Source organism: Passer domesticus, chromosome 3 (genome assembly GCF_036417665.1).
Source record: "Passer domesticus isolate bPasDom1 chromosome 3, bPasDom1.hap1, whole genome shotgun sequence".
Lineage (NCBI taxonomy): Eukaryota > Metazoa > Chordata > Aves > Passeriformes > Passeridae > Passer > Passer domesticus.
This window is the reverse complement of record NC_087476.1, coordinates 116215697-116239135: the sequence shown is the minus strand read 5'-3', so window position 1 is coordinate 116239135 and position 23439 is coordinate 116215697. Positions and strand designations below refer to the sequence as shown.

Here is a 23439-nt window from a genome sequence, read left to right as displayed (position 1 = left end):
ACAACCAAAGGTTTCTAAGACAGATAACTGATACAATATACCACACTCAAGACTGTTGAAAGCAGAGGCTGTGACCATGAGCCAATTGCTGCTGCCTTTAGCTTCCCCACCTGAAGAACTGTGGGGAAATTTCTTCCTTAGAAACTATTTCTTCCTTATGGGCTCCTTTTCAGAAAGCAGTAGGATTTACCTAGTAGAACAGAAGCCTGCAGGGTGAGACACTTTCTAAATACCCTTAAGGAATTATTTGCTTCTCTGTTAAATACTGTTCAGTATCCAATTATTGCCAAATAGAGAGAGAGAAAGGATAGCTCTATAGGAAAGGCTTTATTTGGAACATACTTGTACCAGGTTTGGTTTTCTCCTTAACTATGTCCCTTAGCTTTGAAGGTTAACAATGTGTCATTAACAGCTTCAGCTCAATTTTAAATGCAGAAAAACTACCTTGAATAGATGGGGGAGGAGGAGTTCAGTTTAATACAGAAAGTAGCTGAAAGTTATGTCATGTACAAGAGCAGTGTGTCTTACTAGTAACATCTCTAATAAAAATCACTATTAAAATACCCAGAGTTAAAGCTTAAGAGGAGACAAAAGTTTAATGGTGGAGTAAACAAGTAGAGTAAAAACAAGTACATTGTCAAGAACTACATAAAGTTTCTACACTTAGTCTTCAAAGTACAAAATACAATAAATACATGAGGCTCTTTGTAAAAAGAGGAATCTAAAACTACATTTCTGTTACAGCACATGATATTTTGAATACATAGAATTTCTAAGATGCTACAGCTTTTTTTAAAGTTATTGCTTAATGGTTGTCACTCTTCAGATGCACTTCAGATTTTTTAGCTTCTTTTAACAAAAATTCTGCTTCCAGCAATAAGCAGTTGGGTGCTGTGCACATACTTCAATTTCTCCCATCTGGAAAAAGCCTCGGGATAAATTTGGACAGAGCCAAGTTGTCTGTTTCACGATGATTCCTTCAATGGCAATTTCAAAAGGTCCTTGTATTTAATGCAGAAAAGAAATGAAACTCTCTTCTGCCATGTTTGAAGACAGCTGGGTGGGTACTTGAACATAATGGCTTGATTTGACCAAAGGCAGCAGAATTTCATTTGCTTGTAAGCATTATTTCATCTTGTACAATGCCCTCATCCATTTGCTAATGCATCAATCCTTCATTTGTTTTCAAAGCACATTTTTCATAGCTTTCAAATTACATTGTCATTGAAATAAGTCTCATGATATTGGAACCAACACAAAATGGACTTTTTTTTTTCTGTAAGTTATCCGTGATTAGTAGTTCAAGAATCTGGCTTCTGTACTATTTCATGCCAAGCTTCTTTGTCTAGGTTTAATCCTTGGATACAGCTGAGGGTAAAACAGAAATGAGGTTTAAAAATGTAGTACTTTAAAAGGTTACTCTTTTTTAAAAGAAAAAATAAAGGAACAAAAGACCCCTCTCTTTGGTGCTACAATTCTGATGTAACCTCTAGCAGCAAAAGCATGGTTATAAAAAACACCCAGGGCACTGACAAATATGAATTTAGCAGTCTTAGGCAAGCTTAAAAAAATACTGTGTCAGTACAAGAGGAAAGTATTGAACAGCACATAATTAAATACTTTCAGCTCTACCCAGATGGGTGGGCCAGGAAAAGCACGTGGCTGTCTAAGTCAAGAGACTTCTGTGTTCAGTGAACTGTGGGATTGTTCCGTGTTTTATAACTGGGGCCAGAGAGGTGAAGTCTGGTTTGCTTTCTCTCACCTATCAGCTTTTAAGGCAGTATAGCTTTGGGCAAGCTGGAAACACCTGTCTGCAGAAGGATTATGGAGTGGAGGAGCTTTAGAGAGTGGAGGGTGGGTGCCCAGTTTCATGAATGGAAACTGGTCCCTGCCAGCCTGTGACCCCTGGGCCATGTGCTGGTCACACACACAGGGATGCAGGGGAAAACTGACAGGACACAGCTTGGGACAGCACACAGCAGGGACAAGTGTGGCATTCACATTCTCTGAAAAAATCTCTTCACCCAGGATTTTTCTCCTGGGAAGCTGAGAAGCCTCAGAGAAAAGGAAAACTATTCTTATCTCATTTACTTCTCCTGTGTTTTGCCCATGTGGAATGTGTTTGGAGATTGTTTCATTGGTTTCATGTGAATTGTTTTGACTCAATGGCCAATCAGGGTAATTTTGACTCTGGAAAGAGTAATGAGTTTTCATTATTATCTTTTTAGCATTCAGTAAGTATATTTTCTGTATTCTTTAGTATAGTATAGTATTCTTTAATATAATATAGTATTATAAAGTAATAAATTAGCCTTCTGAGAACATGGAGTCAGAGGCATCATTCCTTCCTTCATTGGGACATTCCCAGCAAATACAATAGACAAGATGCCTGGGAAGCTGTTGGCTCCCTTGGAAGGGCTTAGGGAACAGCTGCTGTTCTGCAAAGCATGGCCCCTGGCATGTGAAAATAGGGGGATACACTTCATCCAGTTAGGAGAGATGAATGCTCCGTGCTCTAACTGGCAATGCATGTCTACATCACAGCTTAAAGCTCTCCTCAAAGCTGCCCCCTCTCTCTTTAACCAGACTCTGGCTTTCTTCTTTTCTCAGGCACTAAGACAAGGCCAATGACTTCACCACAAGGTCTGTCTCAGCCTGCTCTTACAGATGAAGTCAGTCAGTTACAGCATCATAGCACCTGACAGTATTATTTTATTAGCACAGGGAGCCAGGGAGTCACTAAAAAGGGTAGAGCACTGATACAGATAATTTAATCCTTGTTTTTATCCAGTACACCTGGCTGCAAAAGGATAAAAATAAGAATTAATCTACCAGATGTTTTCCTCTTTGGTGAACATCATAGATCAGAATTCAGCTGCTATATTAAAAGGCCAGTAATTGCTTTGGAGAATCACCACAGGATGTTTCAGAACAACTGAACAGACACAGGAGTGCCACAGTTAATGAATACTGTGTAGTTTTCCTCAAAGATTCCGTTGGGATTGTGTTGTGCTTACAAAGGTAAGTTTTGATCTCCAGTTTAAGCTGTGCTGCCTTGGGTTTGGTTTGTTTTTTATTTTTTCCTAGAAGCACAGATGTTCCTTGTGTTCTTACACACCTGTGCTCAGGCTCAAAGCACAAGCTTATGAACAAGCACTACATGCACTATTCACCCCAGGGCAGGCAAAAATCAAAAAGCTGCCATTTTAACCCTACTGTGCAGGGCTGATGGCTGCTCTCAATTTAGAAATGTTTACTTTGGAGAAGAAAAAAACTGAGCAGGAGTAGTGTGTTAGGCAGGATTTTACAGTACATGGTCTGTAAGCCTGACCTGGAAATGATACAGACATGAAAACTGATTTTGCATTAGATAGAGTTGCTCTGCAAAATCCAACCAGTTTAAGGATTATCTGCATGAGGAAGGAGGCTCAGCCTCTTTCAAGCATCATACATCAATCAGTGAAAATTCACAGTGGTTAATCTTGGAGAATCTCTTATCTCCAGCACCAGGGCAACTAGAATTGTAGAAAAAAGCTTAATGGAATTTTTATATATGTGTCCATCTGCCATCATTTTCTAGCAACTCAGTTATGAGGAGAAATACAGGGACATAATTGAAAGTATCTTATTTGTACACTGTTGTTTTCAATAAAAGGCAATACAAAAGGTGATGAGAGAAGGAGAGGCCATTCATGTAAGGCCTTAGACATATAGTTAAATGTTACTTTAAAAGCATATGAGAAAACAAAGATCTGCCTTTACTGAGCAATGTAATCTGTTTTCCAACACTAGGAAAAAAGGTAACCTAGATTTTTGCAGTGTTTATATCCTTGGATCAAAAGGTGCCCTGTGTACACAAGGAAGGCGTCATGACTCACTCTTCATGCAAGTTTCAGTTCTGAAGGCCCTTTGTGCCAGTACATCGCTTTTTTGGAACAGGGAAAATTCTCAAAAAGTCATAGAATATCCTGAATTGGAAGGGACCCTCCAAGGAATCACTGAGTTCAGCTCCTAGCCCTACACAGGACAACCCTAAAATCACCCCATGTGCCTGAGAACATGCTCAAGAAAACCTTATTCACACATCATGTTTGGATAAAAGGGGTTTTTTTAAAAAAGGCATTTTTTAAGATGGTGAGACAAAGTTGGTATTAGGGCCTGCTGTGTACAGCAGGGTGGTGATATGCTGTTCATTTGGGCACCCATTAATCTGTGGTAAGTACCTTTAACAGAGGGTGTTAGCCCACTCTGCCAAAGCATTCAACTCCCTAAATAAAGATGGAGAATGTCAACTCCTTCCTCTCAACTCTTAAAGCTGCACCTCGATGCAAGGAGAACACAATGCTGTGCACACTCCACATGCTGGGATGGGGATTTTTGGCTCTGGAAGGAGCCAGGACTCACCCCTAGCAGGTTTCTGGGCACGTAGCCTTCCTTGTCATTGAGCCGTGCCCACCACCACTCGATCTCCTCCTCATCCTCGCGGCGCAGGATTGTCATGCAGTCTCCTTCCTTCATGGACAGCTCGTCGTCGTTCTGAGCCTCGTAATCCCACAGCCCATAAATCACTCCTTTGTTCATGATCCCCATCTTCTCCTGCACTCCTGCAACATTGCAAACACACAGCAGCTCAGCCGAGAAGAAAAGATATAAATAAAAAGGACAACAGGAGGGAAGACTCCTTTATTCTTATTGGAAGACAGTCCAGGAAAAAACTCCAAAATTCCTACCTACTTGGCACCATATTGCCTACTGAGAGCTGGCCCTGGAAGAAGTGGCTTTGTGAAGTTACTTACAGCAGACAGATTCCTTCCTTAAACATGCTCAAAAAATACAAGGCAAACGGAGAGAGCAGCACTGACTGATAAAAGGTTATATTTTTGTGTCCACGCTTTCTAGACCTAAGTGATAAGCAAGAAACACTTTCTGTACTCTTAGTGCAATAGTAATTTGCTTCTGTCACAGGGAGATTGCAATACCTGCTTGGCTTGACCACCACTGTCATTTTGATGCTTGTGGTGTCATTTGCCACCTGGGTCATTTCATTTCAGAACTTTACAGCAAGTTACATCTCAGCCCTGTACCTGAGAGATTTTCCTGCTCTCTGCAGCTGCTTTTGGTTATCTCAGCAGTTCTTAAGTTCTGACACTATTTTTTCTTGTTTTAAACACTGCCTTCAGAAACACAAGTCTGTTCAATTATTTCTGGGCCAAGGTGTTTTATTACCACCTACATCTGTTAAAGGAAACATCTGCTCAAATCAAGTTCTTCACTTCTGCACACCAGCTCAGCACATAACATTAAATTACTTCCAGTGCATGATAAGCTCTGCTCAGAGAAACTCTTCCCTTGCTTTGCATTTGGTATAATGAGAGGTTGGGCCAAAGCTGTGCTCTGCACCCAGGGAAGAGAAGATTGAGCATCAAAGAAGATTCACACAATGCATGTGGTGTCCTAAAGGGGTGCTTGCAGTCACACCAGGGTAGTGGGGCAAACAGACTCAGTGCAGGCATTCCATTTAAGAACGTGAAAATTTCCATACTTAGCAGCATCAGACCCATAATTTCATCAATGCTAAAAGATGACTGGTTTTATTTAAACCTACCTGTACTTCCTACATGATATTGGACATCATTTGCAACAAAAAAGATTAGTTGAATCAATGAATTACACCAGGGTTTATTAGCTCAATAATGAGTTTAGAGGGCCAGGTTTTAGAGCAGTTCTGGAAACAGATACACATTCCCAAACTCTTTTACAGAAGCAGTTTTAGGTAGGGAATAATTTCTTACAGTAACTACAAGCAAACAGAACCAGTCTTAGCAATAGGACTAATTTCTGATGAAACAATAAGGAACTTTGGTAGCTGAACAGCCAATACCATCAAGAGACTGAAACCACTGAAACTATCTGGAAAAACTGGCCAAACTTAATAGGCCAAAGCCTTACAGTCCTTTCAGGACCCATCAAAAACTATCTCATAACACAAGAAGAACCCAAACTCAACAAAAAACAGAGTATGAAGTGAAAACATCGGATGCAGATCATATAAAAACCCACAAACAAAAAGAACGGATTTCTTCATGCTGTATAGAATGAGACCATGGACCTCCTTTCCACAGGATCCTATGGGGAGTTTATCTGAATCTAAGAATTAGACCAAATTCTGTAAGAAATCCCTCAAGAGCTGTTCAACACAAATATACCATCTCTTAATTCATGTCTGAGTTAAAACCAGTTTAAAATATTAGACAAGTATTTTTTAATCTAATCCTGCCATCTTCCTTGTGCATTTGGCATTGACGACCTCCCTTGGAGTCTGGATACAAAACCAAATGGAACTTTGCTTAGCCTACAAATTTTGATGCCAGTTAAAAAGGCTTCCTCCCTTTCTTTCAGAGAAAACTATATATCTGGCACCAAAGACACGGTTTTCAAGCTTAGTGAGGACAGCTGGACAGACTGTTTTGAAATCTCCTGGCTTAGGAGCAGCTTAGAGAAACTCAGCTCTCAGCTGTGCCACAAAAGCAGAAGGGCAGTTTTACAGCTTTTGCTGCTGAGTTACATTGCTGTTACTCTAACCTCTTGCAGAGAGATGACACACCAGCTGGTGTGTGCCTAGGGGACATGAGCTACATACAAAACCGAGAAAAGTAATTTAAAACCTCATTACACACAAAACATACAGTAAAGTAATGTAAAACCTCACTGACTAATACTCATCACACCCTAGGGGGAATTCGTTTTCTCCATTCAAAGATAGTATCTCTGCAGCCTTTACTATTTGAATAAAATCTAAACTTACTATGGGATTTCTTTTTAAATGCAAGTGAAGAAAAAAGTCAGGAAGGTAAAGTCAAATTCAGTGCTTGCTAACATCCATCAAGGCAGAACTTGGCAATACCTTTTCTGGTTCTAAGGTGCCCATGAGGAAACACTCATTTCAAGACACCAGGTAACAGCTATGAACTGCCTACTGACATATCCATACCACTGTTGTTCTCATGTAAAGTTCTTATGTGGCAAGAGTCACTTAATTGGTGGATCTGAAGCACATGCTTCAAAGTCTTTAATATAAAGAAACCTTTTGTTACTCAGCTCTCCTCCACAGGGTGAGTATTATGAAGTTAATCTCCATGGAACTCAGGAAGCTGGTAAAAACCTCTCTCTTTCCAAGAGGAACCTGTAGCACAGGCACCCAACCTGAGCGTGCAGCTCACCCCTCCTTATGCACGAATGAAGTGAGAGGTGGCAGGGGAGCCCCTGGCGTGCTGCAGGGCTGGGGACGGCACTCACCATACAGGAACTGGGAGCACTGTGTGTAGCCTTCCTCCATCTCCTCGCACTTGTCCGCAGCCGTCTGCATGTCGCTGTAGGTCATGGCAAACACCGCTGCCCCCGACTCCACCAGGAACTTGCACACCTGCACGTTATTGCAGGATGCTGCACAGTGCAGAGGGGTCCTGCAAGGCAAGCACAAGCAAGAATTGATGGCACTTCACTCTCAGTGCTCACAGAGCCCTGGGAGCAACCAGCATCCAAGCCTGTAGGACCTGGGCAATCAGCCCTGCCCTGCTGAGGGCTGCCCAGCACAGCACCTAACTCAGCAGGTCAAGAGCAATCCCTTTTCACAGGTAACAGGAGCTACTGAGAGCTGCTTGAGCCCTAAAGCTAAGTTTCCATACAGATCTCCAGTTATTCTACCTTACTGTAATCCATTACTGTGGAAACCCAAGGCACCAGGAATATTTCTGTCTGCTCTGGGGTGCTCTGACCCCCAGGGGAGCACTGACTTTGACCCTCATTCATGGAGAAAGTTTCCTAGACTTCAAGATAGACTAGAATCCACTAAAATGTGAAATAGATTATAGAGAGTAGTGTAGGTGTATGACTTGCTGAGAAATTTCAGTTTTGGGATTTTTAGTATGTGGTGCATGGAAGCAAGATGGAGGGCACAGGGTGCTGTCCTGGGTTTCTTCTTCACAGGTTTGGGTGGCATTTTGTCATTGGGCAGAAAAGTCCACATTGTGGACTTCCAGGGATCAGTTATTGGGTTAAAAGGAAAATAATCTAGGTGTCAGTTCTTAATTAGATAGTTTAGTCCTAAAAGACCTTCTAACAAGAGATTGTTGGCCATTTTGTGCCTTGTTGTGAGACTGTTTTACTGATAAGAAATAATAAACACCTGAGTCTGAACATAAAACTACCATCTTCAGTGCCTTCAACCCAGACCCAGAGAAACCAACAACTGGTACTGCCAGACATTACATTTTAGGAACACTCATTAAGGCACTAAAAATTCAACAATTAATCAATATTGAAAACCCACTCAGAAATCTTCCTGACATCATGCCTCTTACAATCTAGATAATTACTTCAAGATTTGACTTCATGACAAGTGCATGTAAGTGTGATAAGCCCTCAGGTGGAGGGAGCACAAGCATCTTTATTCAGTTTTAGGCCTCAAGCACTTCTGTTATAGGCAGAAATAACAGTAAAATCACTACCCCCTGCACCAGCCTTTCATAAATAATCTCCCTAGTTATTGGTAAAAAGGATTTTTAACACATTATCAGCTGCAAGCCTTGTTTGAAGGTTATGGTTTTCCACCTTATTTTGGTTTCAAGTTGGCTCATTATTGGACAAAGAACTGGGGAGAGTTTGCAGGGCTAGATACTGCCCAGAGCACAGGTAAGTTATAGGTTATCTCACAGAGGATATTGGGAATTTCAGCATAAGGCTCATTATAAGCTGTCTTCAATATCTCAAAGAAACAGAACAATTTCCTGACAAGTGTGTCCAGCCATACAATGTTTTTTTCATCCAGGGAATATTGCTTTAATTTCCCTATTTTCCCATCTGCACAGTCCCATATGATGCCCCACAGAGAACTGCTGTCGCTCGGCTTTGGAAAGAAAAGACACTGCCAGCTCCATAGGAAAAAACAAGGGACATTCTGAGAGACCTGCAGCAGCTCCCAAGTCCTGACTCTGGTGGAGAACATCCATAAGGAGGCACTTAATGAAAGCCTTACCATCCATCACTGTCTGCAGCATTCACGTTCACCCCAAACTGCACCAGGAACTTCACAATTTCCGTGTGCCCAGCACACACAGCATTGTGCAGAGCAGTAATTCCTTCATCATTGGGCATGCTAGGATCTTCCACCTGGCCAGCCAGAAAGGAACAATCACATTCCAGAAAGGAACAATGACATTCAGGTGAAACTCTGTGGAATAAACATCTCTTCTCATACAAAAATCAGATGTATTATTCTGAAATATGAATTTGTGACATATTTCTAGGAAGGACATGAGCAAGAAGACTACATTCACTACCAGCTTTGCACCAAGATTCATACTTAAGCTTGCAGTCTCCCTTTAACAGTGTAGTTCAGAGAAACAGGATCTTGGTAACTTACTAAAAGTACTTTCAACAAATTTCTGATATGTTTATTTAACTGTGAGCAAAGTTCACATGGATTTTGCCTACCAAATTATCTCATAATATGCCAGACAGGGAATGAAACACAATATGAAAAAATGATAAAAAAGTGTCCTGCAAATCTATAGTCTTGATGCTAAAAATCCACTGTGAATTTAACACACTTAAAATCAGCCTCCAAGTATGATCACTTGGAACCTGTTAGGATTTAATCCCCTCAAGAACAGATCTAGGTTCTGCACTAGTCCAGAAAAACTATGACTTCCCAGTTTCAACCAGGACTGAAATTCCTTGTCTTACAAATTAGCATTTGTACCTCATAAATTATTCTCTGCACAAGGTCAAACTCCCCCTCCAAAGATGAATCCAGAAGCAATGCCAAGGGATTGAACTTCACTCTCATTCCATGGCCAATCCTTTCAGAGCCAGTCTTACGCAAGTTCGTCCTCTTCCCCTGTGAAAAGGCAACACAAGTTACTGGCATTTTTTTCCCAGAAAGATGATGAATGCAAAAGTGGTTATTTGGGAATGACAGCAGAAATTATCAACTAGAAAAGTGCTTAATATGAAATTTATAGTATTTTTTACGATTCCCCAAACACATTGTGAATATATTAGGTTAAGCATGTTATGAAAGATCTCTGCCTTTATCTCTGGACAAGGTCATTATTCAACTCTCATACAGAAGTTACCTTGATCAAACATCAACAAAGCAGTGAAACTACCAAAGATCAGGAAAAGATGCAATTTATTTTTTTTTTATTTTTGGACATTAACTCTCATAGATGCTAGACAAACCAAGCAGCACACTCCACAAACTACACTAATGTAAGTGCTGATCTAAAGTTCCAACATTTTTGTAAGTATACCAGAGATTAGCAGGAGCAAACAGAGATAGAAAATGGTTTTGGGAAAATACAGAGCCAAGTGTAGAATTGCTTTAGATGCTCCCATTGATTCCCAAGTATTTCTATAGCTGAGTTTGTACCCACTCCTTTAGGGAACACGCTCGCATTAGCTCAGCGCTCAGCCCAGCTGCCTGGGCAGCAGCAATAAGACTATTCACGAGGGTATGTAAATTTCTGACAGATGTCCAGGCAAAGATGAATAGAACTGACTCATATTCTGCAAGAGCAGGCATGTGGAGATAAGATATTTAAGTAGAGATTCCCATGAAATGCTCTTCTGCCTGTAGATTTGTATGTGATATCAAAAGTAGAGGCTTTTCCAAGAGCGAGCCTGGCAGAACAACCCACAGATTTAAATATGAAATCAAGAAGTTGGGCTGGTTTCTTCTCATCATTGCAGAATTACTACAAAACCAAGCAGAAGTGAGTTCTCACAATTCAGGAAATTCTACCACTCAAGTTTCCTTGTAAAAGAGAGCAAGAACAAAACCTTTAAAGCATGAACACATGAAATGTCTACTCCATGCACAAATTAAAAGGTTAAAAAGCACATTTAAATGTTTTAACTCCTCTGCATTGAAGTGACAGAGGAAAAAACCACTTTCATGTATCAGGTTATGAAAACTGTTATCAAAACTCTGCTCTTGATAGGTTTTTAAAGAAAGTCTTTGAGAAACCAAAAACATTAAGCATTTTTTTTCTGCAACAATGAGATAACATCATACCTCATACAGATAGAAACTTGCAAAATAAAATAGTAAAAATGCTGCCTCCTCCCAGCCCCAAAAAGCTCCATTTTGATGCAACTTGAGAGTAGACTGATGGTAAATCAGATTTCAAAGAAATTCATGAAACATTCAGTAGAAGAAGTACAAATAGCTGATATCTACAAATTAGTTTTTTACATAGAAACTAAAGAAGTCTGTTCCTACATATTTTTCAAGAAAGGCACTTTCAGATAAACAAATGCAATCCAGGATTAAGAAAATTAGTCCCCATCTCATACTAGCAATAGTGGGAAATGCTTGTGAAATCTGTATCTGTACCTCAAGGGGAAAAAAAAAAAAAATCAGCTTTAATTTTCTTAAAATGGAAGTAAAATCTGGGTAGAGGCAGACTTCTAGAAGGAAGGATTCTTTACAGCTCTGTAGAGTTTTACTATTTGTGTATTCCATTTGAAACTTTTCATTATGTAATTAATTCTAGGGTAAGAGAGACTTTTCATTACTGTCTGGAGATAAGAGCATCACACAAATAGAACAGATACCAACAGAGAGACTTCTAGACTTTGTGACTGTTCTCCCACATCTGCTTGAGCTCTACAACACAATGCACAGGGTTTATGGCAGCACTCGAGATGATTTAATGACAGGGCACCCCAGTTGTAAGCTAATACTTACAGGAGGCAAGGAAAACTGCCCAGTAACTTCAGGAGGCCTCATATTGAATGAGTCCTCTCCCAAACTCTCTGGTTCCCCTGATGGATAGGGAGGTGGTGGGTATGGAGGATATTCTTCCATGTACACCTCCAGTGGCAGTGGAGCTTCTAGATTTGGCTCTTCTGCTTTGGGCTGCGTGAGTTCATCGCTGTCTGACACAGCTTCAGGCACAGGGTCCAAAGGTACAGGGGGAAGAGCAGCTTCACTCTGCTCTGCTGCTGTGCTTTCTGTCTCCTCAGCAATAGCTGCTTCTGGCATGGAAGCAGCCGTTTCTTTTTCTGCCTCCGTGCTTAGATAAGGATTTGGGATTTCCACTGGGCTTTCAGGACTGGCAGCCGATGCCGCCTGTTTGGAGGGATGCGAGGGAGCCGAGATAGTCTCCATTGCAGCCAGGGTGGTCCTCTGATAGAGCAGCTTCTGGATGTTGGGGCCATTAGGCCCCTCGGGCTCAGTGATGGAGCTGCGCTTCTTCAGCGGCCGGGGCGCGTTGGACAGCTTCTTGCGCAGCGCCTCCAGGTCGGCGTCGCTCTGGTTGCGGTAGGGGTTGGACAGGAAGGGCAGCAGCTTGGTGGGGCTCAGGGGACGGGGGATCCTCTCTGGTTCATGGTTCTCATGAGCAGAGGCTGCTGTTTCCACCTCGGGCTCTGGGCTGCCTGGCTTGCCCTGGAGGTTGGAGTAGATGTTGTCTGTCTGCGGCAGCTGGTTCGGCACTCCAGCTCCTGCCATCACGGGCTTGCCATACACTGTGGAGCAGTTCAAAGAGGGGTCAGGGAAAAAAGTTTGAGTATTTGATCAACAAGAGAACAAGAACAAAGAAAGGTGAATCAGGTTGTGTATTCTTTATGTAGAGCAAAGAAGCAGAATACAAAAAACTGAACAGAACTGATCTGGTAACCAGATCTACCATTAGTTATCTTGCAAATCCAAGACACACATTCTGCACTTCTTGTTAACACTCTTACACAGCATGGAATATCCATCCAAGATTCTTACAGCTGCCCTCACCCACTTAACTCCCCTGAAGAACAGCTTCATACCCACAGACCAGGTGGAAAGAACATCCATCTGAGGTTTATCAGACAGAAGAGAGGGAGAGAACCACATGCTTACCACTTGGGAAGTGTGGTCCTCTGGTCTGTGCCCTTGTCAAAGCACTCTGCACTGCCTGCTGGAAGTTCTTCCCAGGAGTCTGCTGCTGGGTGTACATGCTGTAAATGGAACTTGCAGCCACAGTCTGAGGCTTTCGAAATGGTGGCAATGAAGTCTCTTTGGATGGCTGAGGAGTAAAAGGTCTCACAGCTGCTGCTGGGGGACTCTCCTGTTTGGAGGAAGGAAGAATTTGATCCTGGCTAGAGGAAGAACCTGCAGGAGGTACTGAAATTCTTTGCTGTATCTGCTGAGAAGGATGAGAAGGCTGCTGTGCCACTGGTTTTTGCTTGTTCCCCACAGCTGCAATAGCCAAAGGCAGCTTCTGCAAGTTTCCATCCAGCTTTGTATCAGCAGGTTGAAGGTGACTGGCTTGACCAAAGTAAGGCAAGTTTATCTGTTTTGGTTTGGTGGGGACAGGCGGTGGCACCTTGGTTACATTTTTATTGGTTGTCTGAAAGACAAAAAAATTCATTAAGATAAAACAGTAAAACATGATTTAGGAGTTCTGCTATGAAGGACCAAAGAGTCTCAAAATATGACACAGTATCTTAGGTCTACTACTGCTGTATTAAGGTTTACAACATCACTGAAACCAGGAAGAAACTGCTTGAAACATTTTGTCACCACTGATATTTTCAAATACTTTGAGCCTATTCTCTTTAATTTTTCTGTAATAGCTATGTCTAAAACAGGAGCAACAACAGGTCACAATGATTTTTCTAGAGATATCAGGCACTCAGTTGGCAAGAGGCTGCTCTCCAACAAAGCACCTGTTATCCCCAGTTGTAAGCTAGTGCACCCCTACCTGATCAAACTGTGTCCAAAATTTAGGTGGCAAGTTTTACTGCTATCCAACATCTGAAGGACAGTGGTGCATTAAAGAGTGAAACAAGTACGCAGATGATTTTGCTATAAAAAACAAACATGCAAATACCTCTTTGTATCTTTGGGGGAAAAAAAATACACACTTGTACAAGTAATACAGCCATAGATTCCCATCACAGCGACTGCAGAGAATGATTTGGAGTTACCAATTGCTACTAAAAGCCTAAGAGGGTTTTTTTTTTCTCAGAAGCAGCATTTTAAAAGCTGACCTCAGTAGTTCTCAGAGCTTTCTGCCAGCCCCATGAGAAGAGCTGTGGGTAAGGCCTGGCAGATGGGGAGCAGCAGCCCGGGCTCCCTGCATACCTGTGCCTCCCGCAGGAGATCCTCGCTGCTCTGGTTCTTCCTCAGGGTGCCCAGCCCAGCAGACTGCTCCACAGAGTCAAACATGGAGAAAGGACGCACCTTCTTCTCTCTGTCTCGTAAAAGAGCTTCTCCTTCAGCTGCTGTTGAAGAGAGAGGAGACAACTTTCAAAAGGGATGGCACAGCTGTAGGGATGAGAGTCCTGCTGTGTAGCCGCATTTCCCTTCACAGAGAAAAGCAAGGCACAACTTCCCAAGGATATTTCTGGGATTCACATTCTCTGAACCTCAGAGAAAGAAAAAACAGTTCTTACCTCATATACTGCTCCTGTGTTTTGGAACAAGTGGAATGCATTGAGGAAGATTATTTACCTGAAGGAATTTGCTTGACTGGATTCTGGCGTGTTATGATTCACTGACCAATTGAATCCAGGTGTGTGTGTTTGGACTGTTGGCTGACAGTCACGAGATTCTGTGCAGTTGAGCTCAGTGCTTGGCAGATTTAGTTCAATATAGTGTAATATAATATAGAATAATATAGTATAATAAAGTACTTATTTAGCTTTCTGATAAGATGGAGTCCCCCTCATCATTTCTCCCCATCGTCAGGGTTGTCCTTTCTATATATAGAAACTATATTTCCTATTGCTGTGTGCAATATTTACCAGAGAGGATGGATGCAAAAAGCATCCTCTGCACACAATCTCTGCATTAAGGGCCTGTGGGCCTGTCAAATGCTGTATTATGCAAATTCAACAGGGGCATGTAAGAAGGAACTAGGATCTTCTTCACCACCTGATGCAAGTTGTGGGTTTGGTTTCTTCTTAGAAACCCTGCAACACCATAGCAAAGCAAAGGCAATGTTCTTCCTTTTTTTTTTTTTGTGCTTTCAAACAAATTCTCAATTACTTACTGAAGCATTTAAAAGAGGGGTATCATGAACTAGATTCTCCAAATGTTCAGATTAGCCAAGCACACAACAACATACCTTGTCCTTCACTTGTCACAAATCCTTTTCCAGAAGTCAAGGCTGATCCTTGATTAATATGATTGTCTGTATTTGAACTACTCCAGTCAGGAGCAGATGGGGAAGGTTTTGCATTGGGGACTACAGAACCTAGGAGAGATTAAGTGGAACAGATTAAGCTAGAATAGTAGTTTTTATTGACTTATTACAAATAGGTTTTTTTTCCGTAAGACTCAGGTCTAGCCAATGTAAAAGTATCACACAGAGGTTAACAGCTATAAAACCAATCGTTACAGATTTTCATTTGTTTTAAGAAGAGAATGCAAATGAAGTTGAAGAACAACTACCAAAATCAGCAGCAAAACTCTTTGTCACAGCACACATCTGCACTTAAGGCATTCAAAAAAGAAACTTCTCTAGATTGGCTTATTTCAAGTTAGTAGGAAACTTTCCTTCAGTATCTATGCTAAGTTAAAAGTGATACAACGTTACATATAAAAAAGATATATTGTGCAAAGAAAAACATGATGCTTTAAAGCTCTGCCATGGACAGCCTAAAGAGGAGAAAATTCCTCTGTGTGTTTAATGTGCATATAGGGCCTGCATTAAAGATCTAGGATTTTTACATTCACTGGAGTAGAGATCTGCAAAAAGCCACTAAGAAAATGCTTGCAATCTCCTATTAAGTATTTCACCAAATTCTCTCTACTAAATTCTAAATAACCTAAGTAATGTTAAATTCAAACAGTAATAATAAGCAGAAAATTTCATTTTGACAAAGTACCAAAAACTCTCTTTAGGAAAGCAGTCCTTTTGTCCAAATGCTAAAAAATAAGAAGTGATATTTTAGTTCAAATAGCTAACCACCAGGCATTCCTCTAGCAAAAATTCAAATTTTATGTGGTCTAGAGCTTAAATTCCACTCCAATAGTTTTAGGAGGAGCAAACCAAATAAAAAGAAACAATCCTCCATTCTCCAATACAGCAAGAGACACTTGGAACTGCTTTTGTGCAATGTTCACTTCAGTATCTGCCAGAATTGGAGATGGAAGGAGATAGAAAATAAACAGAACTATTCTGCAAGCTCAGTCTCCATTTCTTGCTTTTGGGAAGATCAGTGGTTCTCTTCTCTCCCAGCTGAAAAGGAAGTCTTCTCCCAGGATGGCACAGAAGATATATTTACAACTCTCTAAAAGTTTCTTGAGACTTCTCTTACTGAACTGTCTCTCCGAGGAGAAAGCCACAGAGAGAAGCCAACAAATCTCCATTAACTCTCCAAGTAGGAGAGGCCAAACCTCACTCTCCAGCAAGCCAGTAACTCCACTGCTATTTCTGTGCTACAGAAAACCACCCTCTTTGTAAAATTTGTCATGTTGGCTAATCCTTTACATGTGTCATTTCCAAAATGCACAATCAAAAAACTTGGCATTGCCAGTTTTTAAATCCAGGCACCAGGTATGTACTAGAATTGCCTCTAGAAACTCAAACACACTGTTGGATAGTTCTTAGGAGAACTCTAAAATAAATAATTACTTTATAGAAAAGTCCTCCTGTCGTTCACACTGTATAACAACTCAAAGTGCTCACTAATGGATTTATTTCATTTTTAACATTGAATCATAGAACCTCAGTGCTTATAAAATATATTCACTGGTGCAATAAAAATGGCAAGTAGGAATACTGGCATCTCAAATAACACTTTGCTTTAAAAAAGCCAAAGCATCAAAACAGAGCTGTGAGGTAAGAAAACAAAACAAGTCTGGACAAAAAATATTAATTGTAAGCTATTACCTGCAGGAGCTTTAGCTTGTGAACCGTTCCCAGCTCTCATATTGGGCAGTGTTTGTGTTTTCAGTGGCCCATCAGGCACCTGCAAAGCTTGTGTCCCATCTGAAAATGCTGGCTTCACCAAAAGCTCAGGTCTGGAAGCAATACGTGGCATAGTAGAGGACTGGATGTAAGGACCTACTGCTGCCACTCGGCTTGGAGCAGAAGCCACTGGCTGTGGTAAATTCCCATCTGAAGAAACCTTGGGGAAAAAAAGAAAAGAAGAAAATATAAAGAATTTTATTCTGCAGTGTCCATTCACAGAGTTTTAAAAAAAAGTAAAAAATAATAAAACAAGTAGCAAATGATACTCCAATATCAAAAGTGCTTTTTTGAAACGGCTCTGGGAATTATAAAGCTGAGGTAGTAATAGCAAAAAAAAATCTAAAAATAAAATTCCACAACAACATAAGACTTCTTGTCTGTAAAGAGTAAGTAGGTTAACACTAACGTACCACGAAAAGGACTTTAATAATACAAGACTTCCACTACATATGGATAAAGACAACAAGTCTAGCATCTCAACAGCCTTCCCCCCAAGCAAGTTTTTACTTCAGGCTGTACAGACGAGACACAGAATTAATGTTTTAGTTATGAAATAGCCCCCACTTACTGGTACATTCTCTTTCTGTTGCAGAGCTGCCTTTTTCTTCCACAGCCGCTCGCGCAGCTCATTAACACGCTTATCCATGACTGCCACCTCCAAGTTGCGCTTGTTCAAACACTCCCTCTGTTGCTGCAGCTTGGCATTCTGCTCCTGGTTCAGTTTGTTCCTCAACTGAATAAATTCACAAAGCAGTGGGGGAGGAGGGGAAAAACAACCAAAATAAAAACAAATTCACTTTCAGGATCGAGGACAGGAAACTGTTGGAAAGAGAAAAGCCTTCTAAAAAGTCAAGTCATGTTTTCCCTCCGGAGAAAACTTTGGTTAGTCTCCAAATCTTGCAGAAAGGAAAGGTACAGACAGTGTGTGCTCCTTCCCCTCTTTACCTTAAACCCAGCACAACTAACCCTCCATCCTCAGCATGCAGGCCATCACACACAGCCCTGGCAGCAACAGGAGCAACGGGATTTCTTTCCAATCAGGTAGGAAACAACCCACCCAACTTTGAGCCCAGAAGAGCTGAGGGTCACAGGCTGGCCTCCCATTACCTGCAGCTCCTTGTAGAGGCGGTCGAGCTCAGCTACAGCCGACTGGTTGTCGTGGTAACCATCAATCCTGCCGTTCTTCAGCATCTCCAGTTGCCTGGTGAGCTCCTCCACTTTGGACACGGCCAGCACCAGCTCGCGCTGCTTTTGCTGGAACAGGCTGTTCATCTGTTCAATCTCCTCCACTGCAAAGAAGGGCAGAGCACAATAGCTGCCCTGAGAAACAGCCCAGCGTGGGCTGCTTCCAAGGCAGCACTTAAGGAGACAGAGAGCGCCCTGCCGGCCTCAGAGCAGGGCTGCCCAGCCAAACCCACTGCCCTGTCACACCAGCTCTTCCTCTGAGCTCTGGCAAATGCAGGCTCACTAGAATGCTTATGGAAATTTGGTCTACTTAGAGCACTGACAGGGAGGGGAAGAGAACTTTTTTTTTTAAACTTTCTGAACTATTGAAACAAACAAAACCGCAATTCCAGACTGAATTCATCTGGAGAAGCCTAAATTCACTGAATGCTGAATTCAGCAGGAAGATACTCACTAAACCACAAGGCATATTTATGATACTTGGAACTCTGAATTTAGGTCATAAGAACTCAGTGACAAAACACCCAAGCTGTCATATTAAACAAAGGCTTCAGAGAGCTTTTTCGGGTCTATTACAAACATCTGTCATCAGCTGCTCCCACTGCTGAAACTGTTCTATTGTAGAACGAAGTTCAAGGAATCAGTAAGAACTCAAGCAAGTAACAAAATCAGACCTGCTGGGGATGGTGCAGGAAAACAGATTCACATGCTCCAAGATCTTCTATTATTCTACCATCCTTCCAAGCCTTAAAACATAAGTTTCTTTTGTGCAACAGAACCCAACCAGAAAAGGGATTCTCTGACAGAAAAACACTTCTGCTTCATCTGTCAACCAAAATGCTTCCTACTAAAACAACGTACTCATGTTTTCAGTTGAGTCAGGCTGGAAAGAACAAGTTCTGTACCACAGAGAGGATGAAAAGGTGGACAGAAGAATAAATATTTATTTCAGACTTAATGTTCAATCAACATGCTGAACTATAAGCACCCAACAAGTACTATAGGAAGTGAGACGCTGGTCAGATTCACATAACTAAAAAGCAAATATGCAGCCAATTTGGCCAGTAGTTACCTCTTGCATAGAGGGTAACTTGGGTACCAGGCTAAGCTTTGTTACAGGCCAAGAAAATAACACTCTAAATGTGTAGGGTATTGACATGAAGGATGGAAAAAGTTACTGTGGTGCACAAAGGTATTCAAGGAAAAAAAGTACACTGTAATTAAAGAGCAGACATGCTAGGCTCAAAATACAGGGTGCTCTCACAGGATGTTTTTAAATATCATAAGAAAATATATTTTGTTCTAGGTCAGCCATGAGTTTTTTTAGTAAATACAAGACATGAAATTGTTAAGATCACCATCTCCTGGAATCCTCTGAATCACTGAAATCACCAGAAATTTTTGACTTTTAAGAACTGCACTTCATGAAAAATCCCAGCTACCTTCCCTAAGCAGCAACTCACCTAATTTCCCATTGCTGAGTCTTTTTTGCTCCACATGACCTTTCAATGCTCTCACTTTCTTAAGTTTGGCTTCTTGATTCTCAGCAATTTCCTTTAATCTCTTCAGTTTTTCCTGTTCAGCAGCTTGCTGTTGCTGTCGCTGATCTTGCTGCTTCAGGAATTTCAGGCGCTGCTCCTGCAGTCAAGACAAAGATTTTGAAGTCTAAGAAAAATTTAAGCATTCATGTTCCAAGACATTTACTAATTTGTTTTAATCACTACTCAGCACTTGAGCTACAAGAGCCAAGGACTATTTCCTCTTCACCTTCTCCATGCTGCTTGTACTTTATGTATCTCTATTATATGTCACATTTTAAACAACTAAGTCATGCTAGAGAATATTAGGCATTATTTATGTAGAAGTATTTCATAAATTATTGGTATTTTCCATTACTATTTTGTACTTTTACTAGTTCTGCTAAAACCTCCTTGAGGTGAAGGAGGCTGCACACCAAACCTCTGAAAAGACACTGGTGTCCTGATAATGATCACCACTATCACCACACAGATAATTCAAGACACTGGGAAACCTTTACAGTGAACTGGCCCTCATTTGAACAACAGATATCACCTTAATGGAGAGGATCCTTTTGCCTTTAGAGAGTAAAATAATGTGTTATCAGTGTCTACATACAAGTTTCTAGTTTAGACTTAGAAGAAACCATGGGACCACTAGATCATCTACAGAAAATTCCTCTAAATCACTGGCCATTACATGGCTTCCAGCTCTGGAGATGACAGGCTGCTCCAGGGGAGTAGAACTAGTGAGACTTTCTCAAGCATTCACTAAAATCCAAGACTACCACTACTTACTAACATTAGAAATCCACACTTCCTCCAAAAAAACCAAACCATAAAAGAGAAAAAAAACCCCCACCAGTCAGATTTAGAAAATGGGGATTCTTGTGCACTTGGAATAAAAAAGGCAGAGCAAAGAAGTGAGCCTGCCTTTTGGAGGAAACCAGGACCAGGCAGCATCCTCAGTGTATGCACTACTTTAGAGTCACTCCCACGCAGGAAAATGTCACAAAAAAAAAGAGATTACAGCTCGTGTCTAAAAAGAAAGTGTGTTTTTCCTCCCTCAGAATCTATTTTTAATATTGCATCTGATTTCAGAAGGCAGGAAAGAGGCAATGGAAAGTCACTCTGAAGAGGCACCTAGTAAAGCAAGTTTGTTCCAGGCAGGCACTGAAATGAAAAATCCTACCAGTGGGACACCCAGAAGGCTACTCTTCTTCAAACCACAGACAACAAACACTTACCCAATGGGTAGCTATTGAGACTCAAACTCATATTTTTATTTTTTAAAACATTTACAGTAAAAATAGTGTTCCTATTTCTTGTCACTACAGTGTTATTTATAAGACCAGGGTGTATTGCCATCATCTGTGAGTGAAACAAAGTTTAGGCTCCTCATATACAAACAGATCTCAGCTGGAACTGAGAAGAGGGCAAAATTCTTTGGCCAATTAAACAAGGCAATGTGGATATTAATTGTGCTGCTACATTTCAGGTGAAACTTCTCATCACTTAGTTGATAGACCAATTTCCTGCATCATGGATGCACCTGTTCTTACCACAAGCAGAAAAAGTTTTTTTGGCTGTTTTGACAGGTGCTGCAGAACTATTAGAAAGCCATGCTTTGAAGCATTTCTCTGAGATACAATTATTGAGGGCCAAGGGAGCTGAACAAGGATACTAAACATACAGACACACAGCTGATCTCAAAGGGAGAGGGTGTGTGACACAGGAGAAGCATAGAGAGCAGATGCTCAGAGCAGCCTTCTACTCCAGCAAAGCACATTCTGAAACCCATGGGAGCACCCACCCAGACAGATCAGCCATCTCCAAGACAGGCTCACATTTCACAATTCTCGGCCAAAAGCAGCATTTTCTGTTACATGTTCAAGGGTAATGTGTACCAACAACACTCAAACAAAACATGAGCTATGTGCCATCATTATGCAGATAAATTCAGAGTATTTTTTCCCCTACACAATTCAGGAGCACCCTGTGTGCTTCCATTAGCTTTTCTGTTATTGTTCTGCAAGCATTTTATAAATCACAGTCCTAGGTTATTTTATCACATACAAGACACCTTTTCCAGCCAGCTGGCCCAGAAAACCAGGCACACTGAACTCTTATCAGGAGAAGGCAAGACAGCATGACAGGACAGCAGAGACAAAAGCATTGTTCAGTGATCAAACTGGTGAATTGCTGGTCACCACACAGAGCACAAACAGAGCTGACAGAGCCACCAGGATAAATGACAATATATTAACATTATGTGCCCTATCCTTTCAGTAAGCTAAATGGTCACTTCTATCACTGGCATCATTTGTATGTTTTACAACTGGATATCTGCATACATTGACTTTCAAATTTAAAAACAGGCAGCCAAAGCAAAGGAGCCCTCTGTTTAGAAGGGGTGAAAAAACCCCAATCCTCCCTCCACTTCACATGACTCTTGCTACCTTTGTTTCTGGCTGTAAACAATCTAATTTCAAACTCACCTTGTTAGCCAGCATTTGTTGTTGAGCCTCAATTTGTTGCTGTTGGCGTGATGCCATTTCCTGAAGTTCAGCCAGTGTCATATCCATCCTTGGTGCACTTACCTGTCAAAGATAACCCAAAGCATGCAAAGTCAAGGATTTTTAATTTGTCTAGCACTTAATAAAGCTACTGCAGAAAAGTATGAATAAAGTCTTTCAAAAAAACCCCAAGTGAATAGCCAATAAAATAATTGGAGAGACACAGTATCTTCTTATGGTAAAACAAATAATTGTAAGCTCATATGTAGCCCAACATGTGTGGCCCAATCCAACAACTCACAGAAAATGACATTTTTGGAACATTAATGTTTCTAGCAGCAAAATCCCAGCAGCTGCATTTTAAAGAGGTATTTCAGAGCCCTTTATAATTCAGCTCAGCATGAATCAGCTTTGACTGACTGAGCCCAGGATGCTCAGTAAGTGGCAGCATGGATCTCTGCTCGTAGGTGTATCACTACAACTTGAAGCACTTCCACGTAAGCTGAAGAAAATAGAAAGTTTAAATATGGCTGGGCAGGAGGGAAAACACCTCTCAAAAACAGCACTGTTATTGGTTGTCTGTTCAGACATTTCCTGAGTCTAGATTCAATCTTACATCCATAATATTATGAAACAAGAGTGGCAGACAATGGGTTCAATGCTGAAACAGTAACTGGTGTCAACTTGAAGTCTGGAGTTAAGGATCTTTGACAAAACTGCAAGGGAAAAAAAAACCCAAACTGAAATAATATGAGAAAAAAATTCTGATGAGAGAAGGGGAAGTATGGTGCATTTGTGGCTCTGAGATCACCTGTACAAGCACAGCTATGGCAGCCAACAGATCCTGGTGACAACCTGAAAACTGAAAGCCTGGATGGTAACTGCTGGAGGCTTTGTGTCTGTTTTGGAGCAGCCATTACCAGCCTCTCCACAACAGCCTCTCATTTCTTTCCATGGCACTATTTGCACCAGTATCTCCAAAGAGGGAAAGCCTCCATTTTCACTATAATGGTAATTCTTCCAGAGGCCTGTGGGTGCTAAGTGTCACAGTATGTTCACTCAATGCCATTTTGCTTTTCCTAGGAGTTTATGAGGTTATTTCCAAAGTTAGTCCTTTTGTCTGATTCAATTCTCTCCAAGGTGCCATGTCACCACAGAACACAGCTCTCAAGGCCACACTGGACTTTTTCACAGGCCATATGAGGCTGCTAAAGGGTGAGTGGGTCCTGCTGAGCACTCCTTGGCTCTCCAGTCAAC

At 41.3% G+C, this 23439-nt stretch overlaps 1 protein-coding gene across 4 annotated transcripts in view; it reads right to left on the bottom strand.

Annotated features, from left to right (window-relative positions):
- Window positions 1–570: 570 nt before the first annotated feature.
- TP53BP2 (tumor protein p53 binding protein 2) overlaps window positions 571–23439 on the bottom strand; it is a 57108-nt gene continuing 34239 nt past the window's right edge. For all 4 annotated transcript variants that reach the window (XM_064415386.1, XM_064415385.1, XM_064415387.1 and 1 more), the window contains 14 exons: window positions 22165–22266; window positions 19613–19787; window positions 18072–18253; window positions 17533–17697; window positions 16884–17121; window positions 15114–15242; window positions 14129–14268; window positions 12902–13391; window positions 11753–12534; window positions 9761–9898; window positions 9035–9168; window positions 7297–7463; window positions 4405–4604; window positions 571–1368 (listed from right to left, as the gene is read on the bottom strand). In XM_064415386.1, the coding sequence (XP_064271456.1) occupies window positions 1327–1368; window positions 4405–4604; window positions 7297–7463; window positions 9035–9168; window positions 9761–9898; window positions 11753–12534; window positions 12902–13391; window positions 14129–14268; window positions 15114–15242; window positions 16884–17121; window positions 17533–17697; window positions 18072–18253; window positions 19613–19787; window positions 22165–22266 (3084 nt within the window). In that variant the 3' untranslated portion in view covers window positions 571–1326. The remainder of the gene's footprint in view (window positions 1369–4404; window positions 4605–7296; window positions 7464–9034; window positions 9169–9760; window positions 9899–11752; window positions 12535–12901; window positions 13392–14128; window positions 14269–15113; window positions 15243–16883; window positions 17122–17532; window positions 17698–18071; window positions 18254–19612; window positions 19788–22164; window positions 22267–23439) is intronic.